Source organism: Bison bison, unplaced genomic scaffold, assembly GCF_000754665.1.
Source record: "Bison bison bison isolate TAMUID 2011002044 unplaced genomic scaffold, Bison_UMD1.0 scf7180017864260, whole genome shotgun sequence".
NCBI classification, from domain to species: Eukaryota; Metazoa; Chordata; class Mammalia; order Artiodactyla; family Bovidae; genus Bison; species Bison bison.
In genome coordinates, this window is record NW_011494832.1 from 8,351,254 (window position 1) to 8,364,290 (window position 13,037).

Consider the following 13,037-nt stretch of genomic DNA (forward strand, 5'->3'; position numbering starts at 1 on the left):
TAGGATGGACTGGTTGGATCTCCTTGCAGTCCAAGGGACTCTCGAGAGTCTTCTCCAACACCACAGTTCAAAAGCATCAATTCTTTGGCGCTCAGCTTTCTTCACAGTCCAACTTTCACATCCATACGTGACCACTGGAAAAACCATAGCCTTGACTAGACGGACCTTTTTTGGCAAAATAATATCTCTGCTTTTCAATAGGCTGTCTAGGTTGGTCATAACTTTCCTTGCAAGGAGTAAGCGTCTTTTAATTTCAGCTGCAATCACCATCTGCAGTGATTTTGGAGCCCCCCAAAATAAAGTCTGACACTGTTTCCACTGTTTCCCTATCTATCTGCCATGAAGTGATGGGACCAGATGCCATGATCTTCATTTTCTGAATGTTGAGCTTTAAGCCAACTTTTTCACTCTCCTCTTTCACTTTCATCAACAGGCTTTTCAGTTCCTCTTCATTTTCTGCCATAAAGGTGGTGTCATCTGCATATCTGAGGTTATTGATATTTCTTCCGGCAATCTTGGTTCCATCTTGTGCTCCTTCCAGCCCAGCGTTTCTTATGATGTACTCTGCATATAAGTTAAATAAGCAGGGTGGCAATATACAGCCTTGACATACTCCTTTTCCTATTTGGAACCAGTCTGTTGTTCCATGTCCAGTTCTAACTGTTGACTAAGGAAAGTAGCCTACTATTCTCTCTCATGCTGTCAATTATATAAGATTGGGATCTTAAACAATTGACTCAACATACATTTTGTACATTCACACTTCAACAAAGACTCCTGCGGCTCTTTCCTTTCATGTCTACTCTTGTGGGCAGGAGGTGCTTGGGAGCAAGGGCTGGGGGTGGAAGTCGGCAGTGGTCTCAGGCTACAGAACACAAAGCCAGAGGCTGAGTTGGAGATGAAAAGCAAGGGGCAATGAGTAACTGCAGCTCTGGTTGAGTGGAATCAAGGATAAGAGGAAACTTATAAGGAAGACTCTGCAACACTAATCTTAGCAAACTGTCAAGAGCAAAGCCAGGATTGTCCCAAAAGTATGGATGGTGAAATATAGTCAATTTAAACTTTTAAATGATTATATTTTCAACTTTGTTTGGTAGAATGGGTTTGTTCTACACAAAGTTTCAGACACAGTGAGAGTTATAATGAGACATTTTATCTTTGACCACTTTTGGTTTTAGAATCACCTCACTCACTTTGTTTACTGGCTGTGTATACTGAGAAATAATAATAAGGAAAAAGAGGTATTTGTTGAAAGAAATGAAATAATTTTCCTCCTAGAATGGTCAAAGATGCATGTATTATTAAATACTATCTATCTCCTACTTGCAGGAAAACAAAGATTGCCCTAGACACTTTCTGATTTAGTGCTGAAATAAGCTTGGCTAATTGTGCTCATTCGCTTTGGTTGTGTTTGACTCTACGACCCTATGGACTGTAGCCTGCCAGGCTCCTCTGTCTATAGGATTCTCCAGGCAAGAATACTGGAGGAGGTTCCCATGCACTTCTCCAGCAGTCTTCCTGATGCTTGGCTCAGGGGAGACGTTGTTTATGGAGATACCACTGTTCTTTGTTGGAGAAGACAATGGCAACCCACTCCAGTATTCTTGCCTGGAAAATCCTATGGACGGAGGAACCTGGTGGGCTGCAGTCCATGGGGTCGCAAAGAGTCGGACACGACTGAGCGACTTCACTTTCACTTTTCACTTTCATCCATTGGAGAAGGAAATGGCAACCCACTCCAGTGTTCTTGCCTGGAGAATCCCAGGGACAGCGGAGCCTGGTGGGCTGCCGTCCATGGGGTCGCAGAGTCGGACACGACTGAAGCAACTTAGCAGCAGCAGCAGCAGCAGCAGCAGCAGCAGCAGCAGCAGCAACAGCAGCAGCAGCTGCTCTTTGTGCACATCTGAATGCCTCCTCTGATATCCTCCTATTCTAGTATCTGGCACTGAATTTACTTTCTCTACCATGTTACAATTACAATTCACTTATAATGAATTATTTATTAAAATTTTTAAATTTTGTACTCATTTATAAACAGGTATATTTTGTGTTTAGAAACAAGGTATACATGATGAAGAACAAGTTCATTCAATGAGTGACTGTGCCAGTGTTTGAGACTATAATGATAAATAACCTGCCTGTGAGAAATTCTCAAACTGACACGACAAAGATGATCCACATAAGTAGTTTTACGGACTAAAGAACTCACTGGACATTTTCAATAGAACTAAGCTTCATTTAGCTTGCTGATGAAGACTCAAGGGGGTGATGTTATATTTTATCCAAAGACATGTTTATGATTGTGGCGACAAATTAAGTTACTGTAAAGGTTTGGTCAACATTGTTTGTCATGCCATCTCTCTTCAAGCAAAGGAAACCTGGAAATGTAGGTTTAATGACTCATTCAGGGGATGACAAAACTCCCTAAATTTGTGGTTCCTTTCAGTTTTACTCTAAGCTTGTATTAAATACTAAGACCAATTCATTCTTCATATGTATCAACAGAATTTTATTTTTGCTTATCTTCATTCCCTAATTCAAGTATAAATTGTATATCCTCTTATCCTTGGTTTGACAGAGTCCAGCTTTGTTACTGTTTGGAAATAGTGGGCAATTTCTCTATTTATACTGATGTTTATGTCTTGGCAATAGAAGAGATAGTAACTGGAGACATTTAGACTTATTTGGGTCAGAGAGAATTTATTGATTCTTTGGTATGTTTAATTATGATAATAATTTAAAACAACCTACAAATCTAGAGGAGTCATTCTTTTAAAATGTACTGATTATAATTTTCTAAACATTATTTTACTTTCTCAACTAGCTACTCTCCAATTGTAAATGATGGCAATAGTGGGCCACAGGCGGCAGGCTCATTCCTGATAAGCCCATTTTATAATTCCGGCTTAAAATAATTATATATATGTATACACACATACACACACACACATATATATTATGTATATCCACAGGACACTGCCCTTTCATTATTCTGATTGTTCATACCACTACTTCACTTATGATTGTTTACACTTTACAGATCAATTTCACATGTAAATTCTCATTTAAGTTATATTACATTATTTATTTATTTATTGGTTATAAAAATTTACTTTTTGAGGGTTAGAATGGCTCAGCTGGTAAAGAATCTGCCTGCAATGTGGGAGACCTGGGTTTGATCCCTGGGTTGGGAAGATCTCCTGGAGAAGGGAAAGGCTACCCACTCCAGTATTCTGGCCTGGAGAATTCCATGGACTGTATAGTCCATGGAGTCACAAAGAGTCGGACACAACTGAGTGGCTTTCAGTTACTCACTCACTCATGTACCAACAAATGCAAACAGCACATCAAACTCTGTAGCGAATCCTGTTTTAACTAATGCTTCTACTTTGTGCATGCTTGACTCTTACTCCAGTTTTTCCAAGTTTGGCTTCCCCACATTACTCTGTGTGTACTAGTCTCAGCAGCCTGCCCATTCTCCAAACTAAATGAAAGAACTGTCACAAATTGCTAGTGCCACCTATTAGCAGAAGCACAGAACTGCAAAGCATGGTAATTCCTTTAAATAGCACCTTAGAAGTCTTGATGGGTAAAATTCATCCCAAGACTCACTGATTCTAATTTATGTTTACAACTGCTGGCCTTTTTAAAATAAGCTTTCATGGCATGAATTAAACTTAGATATGTCATATATTTTGGAGATTTTACTTACATCTTTGCATTAATGGATCATTTTATCATAGTTTTTTTTTTTTTAATGATGAAGTACAATGTCTTCATCAATTAATATATGTCTCTGTGATATAATATCATGGCTTTATAAATGAACATTGCTAGATAAATATTAATTAAAATTTTACTTCATTACTGGAAGACTGGAACATGCTCAAATATAAATTTCATTTAAAATAGCCTGATTTTAGATCTTACAACTCATCAAAAAGATATAAAGGTGTGTATGATATTATGATTTTGGTAGCTCTGATACATAGGTGTGTAGCTGAAGTTTAAATGAGAATAATCAGGATAAGAAATTAAGCCACAAAATTTTTTACAGCTGACTTTAATTTTTTGATAACTTTATGTTATCGAAGATCACATCTGAAATACAATTATATACTCACACTAAACATAAATGGATTATGCTCTGTAGCCAACAGTTTAACTTTTATTTTGTTACTGGGAACATATGCAATTGTATGAATTGGTTCAAATTAAATTTATTCCTGACAAATCTTTCAGTAGCATTCATTCTTAAATATAGAATTTAAATATAATTGACTGAAAATCACAACATATTTTTAAATCATGTGTGACTGATGTATGTTAATTAAAAATAAGAGAAAAATCAGTTATAGTTATATCTATACTTCTATCTAGTTACCTAAATATTTAGGTACTTCATATCACTGACAATAATTGAGTTTAGGAAATATAATTTATATAAAAAGAAACAACAACCTAAAAGAGTTAGAATTGGAGAATTCATCTCTTCAGTATTCAGGTTTCCTTAAGTTATTAAAGACTGCCTCTCATCATCAGAAGTTGGTGGGTTAGTCTTACATGGGATGGATTTGTGGTCTCATTCATTTTCTTACTTGCTAAAGTTACACTGAATCTGGTTGGTGCTATAAACAGGGAAGCCTCAACTTGAGACTTTCACTAGCTCTCATATGACCTGATCAACACTGAATCACAAGATGTGAGACTGAGCATGTTATTTTGATTTTTTATCATTCTGCATGGATATACTTGTTGAGTAGATAAATAAAAAGTTCAACTTTTCCATGTGCTTACATTGAAGATGTCAGAATCAAAAGATGATTTGTACAGATAATAGAATTTGAGAAGAAAAGACCATGCTAAATGAGAATCAGCAAAAAAGAGACCTGATGCCAAATATGCAGTGACTATTGGAGAAAAGGTATTGCAAAGAATTTATGACATCTTTGCTCTGTGAAAATATTTATATATTACCCTTACTTTTCATAGACACATTCCATTTTATCTCTGAGGAGATTTCCAATACAAGGCAAATTCCATCTTATATTATTATTCGAATACTTGAGATCTTTCTGAAAGGTTTTCCTGAAACTCAAAATGTTCATGCCCACTAAAATACATATACATTTAATTTAATGTGTGACTGTCTTTTAAACCAATATAAATTTTATTTATAAAGCATTTTATTACAACTTACCAAGATTGCTTTTATTAACACTAAAATATTAATATAAATTTTGCCCTGAATATCTATTTATCTATTTGCCCTGAATATATATATATATATCTATGCATATATGTTTGTGCTTTGTTAGTAGTAATCAAAATCTCTGAAAAGTCAACAAGTTTAATTAGTAAATCATTATTCATACTAACTAAATTTTGAAGTAGTCATAATGTATTGAATAATGGCAAATAAAAAATGCTTTGCAAATTGATTCATAATGTTTAGTTTAACATCATCATATATCTGAAATATATGTTTGAGAATTTTGACTTATCTAATAACCCCTTTCTTACAATAATTATACAATTTGACTGTGAAAAGAAACTTTTACAAAATATGAGAAGGAAGTCTCTGAAAAATCTACTATTTATTTAAGTACTATTTATTAAGTCTTTTATTGAAGGTAAAGTTAAAGGAACTGATTTAATCTTTGGAGTCACATGATCACCATCATATTCAGACTGGCATATGTCTTTGATTTCTACTAAAACTCAAGCACACAATGTCCTGGAAAAGCTCATTGCATTGAGTGATGGAACATTTGTCATTTGTTTAAAACCCCAAACCTAATTTCTTTGCGTATGATTTTCATAGGTTTTTCTGAAGTCTTCATTGTACCACACACTCCAAAAGGAAAAGTTTATGATATTCTGGTATTTCATGGGAAAAGTGAAATTTCAGTAGTTTTGTAGGGGAAATAAACAGTTATGCATTGATTTTAAAAATAAGAGTTTTAACATTTAGCTATGTTCTATGAATTTAAGGAAGGGAAAACTATCTCTGACCGAGTGTTTCTTGAGGATAATTTGTATGTGACTGCTGAGATTTATAGAGTTCTCACATTTGCTTCCCCCACAAGGATTCTAAATCAGATTGGTTCAGAGGAAAAGTGAGCATACCCCATTTTTCTAATATTATCACTTCTCCACATGGTCCTGAAACATCTATTCTATTACTTTTCCCAGAAAATAAAGAGGTACCTTATTAGATATGTGTATACATCTACTACAAAGTCTACTTCTTGTTTTTTACTTCTTTTTCTCTCTCACTTAACATATCAAATCTCTTTTATCTCCTATCAGACAAGATGACAAGTAGAAAGTAAGCACAGTGATTGCCTGAAACTTTTTGTCTTGGCAACCTGAGCAGTGAGAGAGTTAACTTAATGGTGGATCTTTGAAAACAAGTGACCATGGGAAATTAGAGTTGGCAGGGATTTAACTCTTCATGAATCATGCTAGAATATTTTTAAGGGCAAAGCAGTGAATGTTTTAACCATGTTTGACATCTAATTAAGGAGGAAAAAGAAGGAACTAAAAAAAAAAATTTCTATTATAGTTTAGTAACAAAGTACTGACAATTGGTTACCAGACAGTTGCTTTGACAAAACAAGTCTACATATAGAGAAAAAAGGTAATGATGTATCAATAAAATGATAGAAGAAAATTGCTTGGGCAATCCCTTTTATTCTTTTTGCTGTTCACTTCACAGCTTGTTTTACCAAATTGTCAAGCTCTAGGTACATCAATAGATTGTTATATAGTTGTAAGGCAGCTTTTGGTTTAAAGGCAAGCAGAATAAGTCTAATGGATACCATTACTAAGAAGAGCTCATAAACACAGTGTCAGATGTACACGTCTTGTCAATATATACAGTTCACTTCATTTAGACAAGTTTAAAGCATTTGTGTATAACAAAAGACTATTGTAATGAAATGCTATCTTCTAATATGCGGAAAAACTGGTGCCTCTTCTATTAATGGAGAGTAATCTATTAACATGGAAATAAAATTATTGCAAAATAAATAAACATAATTCTCAATTTTATAATTTATTTAGCACTTAGACAAGTATCTTAAAGTACAGTAGATTTTAAAAAGGCATGTCATATCTAAAACTTATTCCAAAATTATAGCATATACTTATTTACATCTTTAGGAACTAAACCCGTATGTAAAACTCACTCATAAGAAATATAAACTTGGAGAAACTGGACCATCAACCTAAGAATTACTGGATGGACTACTCTCAGAGGATAAAAATAGAAAGCAAAAACTGACAAAAACAGAGATATCATAATATCATATACTAGGTAAATAATTTAAAGACAGCTACTATATAAAGATATACCTGGGATTTAATTAAATATTTAATGCTTACTATTTGATTATTTTTAAAAATCTTATATAAATACAATTGCAATTTTGCTTGCTAATGTTCAAAATTCATTCTCATTTTAAAAACCAAAAAATTATACCAAAATATAGTCTCCAATTCAATGTATTTTATTTATGTAATAAATCTAAATAAACACATTAATAGGTGTTTAATTTTCTAATCCAAAAGTGTGAAAATTACATCTGTCTTTCTTATTTGTGGTCCTCACTCACCCTAGAGTATTCAGAAAGAGATGTTCCCCATCATGTGAAAATTAAAGAATATATTTTCTGGCATCAGGTAATGTACAGCAGACAAACATCTCTACAGAGAGGTTCAATAATTTTCTTTCATATTACAGGCTAAAAACAGAATATAATTGAAGCTTCTCACTGCCCCACCCCCAATTGTAGAAATTTGAGAATCATAAGAAAGCAACACCTTAGGGAGTAAAACTGCTTGAGTTAAAACAGTTTAATCTTCAATTCCATTTTAATAATATCTCACTATATAAATATTTTCTTCCATTAAATTTATATACATCATGTTAGAATTTACATTAGCATGATTTTACACATCTGTCTATAAAATCTATCTAAACAACTGTAGAACAAATATTTTCTTTAAAATCCTCATTAAAAAACAAGCATATACATTAAAATGTAGCCAGACCAACCATGTGATAAGGCTTTTTATTCCCCCTCTTAAATTTAGACTTTGTTTTGAAAAGAAGTTCACACAACTAGCTGTACGACTAGAAAGTAGTATCTCTTCAGTTCTCACTCAAGTACATGAGTCAAATAACATTATATTTCAAAGGTTTTAGCTTTACACCAATTAGCCAAATACACAGTCTTTTGTACAATCATAACACTGTAGAAAAACTAGTCTGTTCTTTCCAGTTTATATTCTCTTGGCAAACCATGATCTACTGCTTATGTTAAGCATCTGATTGTCAGATTTGAACAAACTGAATATTCATGACAACAATTAACCATTTACTGTCTAAAACTAAGAAAATATAATTTATCATAACAATTATTGTATGTGAGGCATTCACATCTACAAAGAGACCATTGTTGCAACAGTGGTTTTAAAAAATACTTTAACAGGAGTAGAGTGAGAAAAATTAACAGGATATATGATCACATATACGGATCTGTATTTACCAGGCATTCAGCTCTTTTCTGCAAATGTGATTAAATGCTCTTTGTTTGCATTTAAATTGTCATATATCCAACAGAAGGCATGATTTTATAAAGAAAAAAAAGTGTTTCAATCATCTCCAAAAGACCCACACAATCACAAAGGTTTCTCAGGTTAAACTCAAGGTTTTAAGGTTTAGGTTGGGAGGGAGTTCAAGGAATAAAAAGGCAGGGGGCAGCGGGGCATTAGAAAGCTAGCCAAATAAAAGGAAAAGAAAAACTTACCTTTGTAGGATAATTTCAGTCTTGGCACATTGTTTTTCCCATTTTGATAGTTTGCTCTTGCTGTAAGTAATACTCCCCAGAAAAGACAGACAATCCTAGCGAACCAGCCCATGCTGCAGACGCTGTGGGTCCTATGCTGCTTCAGTCTCCCGTCCTGTATTGTGCGGCCAGAGAAGTTCAAACAATCTGGAAACTGGAGGTAACAGGTGATTTAGGTCAGTTTCATTCATAAATGCAGACAATCAAGACCTCCAGGCAACACGAACACCTCTTCTTCTGTAACAGTCACTGAAGCACAGAAACTTCAAACCCTCCAAAAAAAAAAAAAAAAAACAAGGGCTGCTGCAGTGGTGCTTAAGAAGCAGTTCCTTTTATCTAGGTTCTTCTGATAGCTGGCGGACTCTAATCCTGTTCCCTGCTTCATTCGGCTCCGGCTCCGGGGAAGCAGAATGAAAGGGAAACAGAGAAAGAGAGAGAGAAAGAGAGAGAGAGAGAGGAACCGTGAGCAGCGCGGAGTTTTCCTGTACACATGTAGGGAGAGATGACACAAGATCCCACAGACAGGTTTTCCCAACACTCACTAGACTGGCTGACAATGGGAGAACAGGCAAGCTCAACCCACTCCCCTTCCCTCGTGTCACACAACACATGCAAAAAACATCTCGTAGAGATTAGAGCCGGGAGCAGAACCCTCCGGCGTGCCTGTGAAAGGCATGTAGCTATAAATTTACTTCCCAAGGCAAGCGTTGTTTTATAGCCATTTTTAGGTGCAATTTTGAGAAAACAATCTGAATTCTGCTACCTACATAATTTACAACTCACGCTCATTATATAATTCTGCTTGAACTTGCGTGGTGTATGTGTATATGTATGTTTATGCCTGTATACATATGTAGATATGCATATATATGTCTGTCCTTTTCATCAGTATAACTTTAACCACTGAAGGTTTTAAAGCCTTGTTAGCGATTGTTCCCTTCTCCCAACAAACCCCCTTGGATCAACCACCCCCTCCCCCGCCCCACTGCAATTTCAGGGAAGAAATTCCTAGTAAAGCCCATTTCAACAATCAGTTCGAGACAAATATAGGTCCACTGAGAATTATAAATTACAACAAGGGATTCTCAAAAGGATACTCAGAATTTAAAAACATCTACGGTTTTTCAGCTTCTGGAATGCTCTGGCTAACGTTTTTAATGCATCACATCTCATTAATTAAAGCCACTTCCCTAGTTTTGGTTTAAAGATCAGAGGAGGATGACAAAAGTTCACAAAAGTCCCTGCTGAGTGTCAAGGACCAACATAAAGAGTATCTCTGTGTCTTCATGAGCTGGTGAAGGGTTACTAAATTTCCTGTGGACACGCATGTATTTATGCAGTCATACAAATACCACTAATTCTTTCCTAAATGGGCATGTCTGAGGTGTTTAAATTTCCTTTTCTATTTTTCTTTCAGTTTTTCTCAGAGCTGATATCTATATAGGATTGTGTGTGTGTGTGTGTAGGAAGGATGCATAAAAATCAAAGAATTTTCCCTTTATATTCCCCAACTCTCTCTACTTTGCACCCTCCCCCCACCCCAGGTACAACACACAGGTTAGAAATACAGAGGAGAGGACTGTTCCAATAATATGGAAATTACTTGGCTGAAAGGAGAAGGTGAGTTTGCAATTAAAAACATGAACACTCATTGAAAGTGGTTTAGTATTCATATGTTAAAAAAAAAAAAAAATGACCTGAGCATTGCCACTACAGCTTTCATTACTTAATGTCTACAGACCAATAGAGAAAGAGCAGCTCTCTCTCTGTGCGCAAGTGTGTGTGGGTGTGTGTCTGTGTGTGTGTGTCTGTGTTTGCCTGAGAGTAGGCGGCGGAGGAGGAGGAGAATGAAAAGGATTTAAAGGGGGGAGAATGGGTGAAGGGGAGGAGGAATTCCGTGTCTACTCCATTAGATTGATTCATCAAATAGACCGTATTGTATTTGTCACTTCCCACAAGCCTATTGATCAGTCAGTATTGTTAAGAAAATAAAATCCAAAAATAATGTTGATTTTACTGATTCCCACACTTGTTATCCTGAGCACTTTTCATGCTCCAGGCAATGGATTAAGGCTACAAATGACAAGAGGCTTGTCTGTCTTCCATGGATTACTCTCTATAGACATTCATTCTGTGGAGGAATTCATGTCACTTTGGGATTATTTAGGAGATTGGGCTAATGGATTATTCTATCGAAATATCACATATGATTATTTTAAATACTTTAAATAGTTGTGCCATTTTCACTAATATGTATTTCAAATATTTATTTTTCTCCTGCTCTTGTTACCTCAAGTAGGAGAGCAAGTTTATATTTGTCAAAACTAAACAGGATAAGCAAATTTAGAAATGTATCCATTTCACTTGTGTAATGTCTAATCCTGAAACATTTTGATGTGTTCCAGGAAAAATAAAAGATTGTAGGTAAAATTCAGATAAAAGAGGGTGAGAATTGACTCCACGGAGAAGAAAGACAATCTATATTTTGGACCACAAAATCAGGACAGAATTATTTCATTTTCTAAAATAAATAATTTAAAATTGAAGTCAGAATTGGGTACCATAGACACCCCCATGTTTATATCCAAACACAGGTTTCTTTTTTAAAAAAACTCTAATGCATTTATTTGCATTTGATATTTTTCTTACTCTGAAATTTTTATGATCTTTAGGTCTTTTCAAATGTTTGAAAGTTTAATGAATTCACATTTACTTCTCTGTAGATTTTTTAATTCAAAACATGTAGAATAGGAAGTTCTTTATGTAAGTATAACTGTTCTAGACTGATTACATTATAAAAATAGAAAAGTGTGACCACAGATAGACTTTTTTTTTTAATGTAGAAAGAAAGAAAGAAAAGGAGGGCAGGGAGGAAGGAAGGAATGTACTACGTGCCTGAAAAATATTTACCAAAGTATTTGTTATATTATATTTCTACTGATTTCTCAATTGACATTGGGGATAAATAAAGTTGTTTTCCATGTTTTCCTTATACACCAAACATGTGAGGGATAATCAAGGTTAAACCTATTTCCCAGTTGTACACAGGGTGTGTAAACGCTCAGTCGTGTCTGACTCTGTCACCCTATGGACTGTAGCCCCCAATCCCAAGACTGTCCTTGGGATTCTCCAGATAAGAATACTGGAGAAGGTTGCCATTTTTGTCTCCAGGGGATCTTCCTGATCTAGGGATTGAACCCTCATCTCCTGTGTTGGCAGGTGTATTCTTTACCACTGTGCCACCTATTTCTCAGTTGAAGTAGGTGCAAAGTTGAGGTGGACTTGGGTGGGTGTTTATCAGAATCTATCAACATCTGCATGCTTGAAATGTGGACTTTGATTCACCTCCTAAGAAACATCACTCCCTACTCTGAGAATATGTGAACTCAGCCCTGACACAGTCAAGCCTGCTGTATTTACCACATTAACCATTGATCTTACTGCATTACTTAAATTTTTAAAAGTCAGAAATAATATATTGACCTTTTAACACTGTATTTTTAAGGTACAAGTGAAAAATCTTATTTTGTTTCTCTTAAAGCAATATCTCTATTTTCAATTATTTTCTAACCCACAATCTACATCATATGCTATAATTAACTCTACTTGCAACTGAGCTCCTAATATCTTCTTAAATTTCAAGTTTTCAGATGTGACTAAGTTCTGCTACAGAGTCAAATTTGAGCAGGTGTTTAATATGGTGATCATGCTGTTGTATACATTTCTGTCAAATAAATCTGTAGTTTTTAATCTCGCCTCACTCCATATTGAGATGGATTACAGAGACTTCCAAGTATAAAACTCTGACAGGCAGTTTTCTGGGTGGTGAGCTTGATTTTCTAGAGAAGCAACTCTTCCAACTTCACTACAGGTTGGTTAACTCTTCTTTCTCAATTAAGATTGGTATAGTCGTAGAAAATACATGTTAAAGCAATTTCCCATAGGAAATGTATTTTTGATCTTTTCGTTTATTAGCTAAAAGCAATGTGTACATTTTAAATGTCTACTTCATATAGTTTATTATTTATTATAAAACACACTGAGATGGTAATAAACATTGTGATTTAATAGCAGAAATTGTTCTAATTTGTGAGATGGTATTTCAAGTGCTTCTCCAGTTTATAGACACTCTGATACTTTCTGTGAGTGGTAGGCAAAAATACTTGCTATATTTGTACATAA

General features: G+C 34.9%; 1 protein-coding gene across 1 annotated transcript in view; it reads right to left on the reverse strand.

Annotated features, from left to right (window-relative positions):
• SEMA3A (sema domain, immunoglobulin domain (Ig), short basic domain, secreted, (semaphorin) 3A) overlaps window positions 1-9,381 on the reverse strand; it is a 251,914-nt gene extending 242,533 nt beyond the window's left edge. Inside the window, exon 1 of the mRNA XM_010848141.1 lies at window positions 8,817-9,381. Coding sequence (XP_010846443.1) covers window positions 8,817-8,928 — 112 coding nt within the window. The 5' untranslated portion in view covers window positions 8,929-9,381. The remainder of the gene's footprint in view (window positions 1-8,816) is intronic.
• Window positions 9,382-13,037: the final 3,656 nt, after the last annotated feature.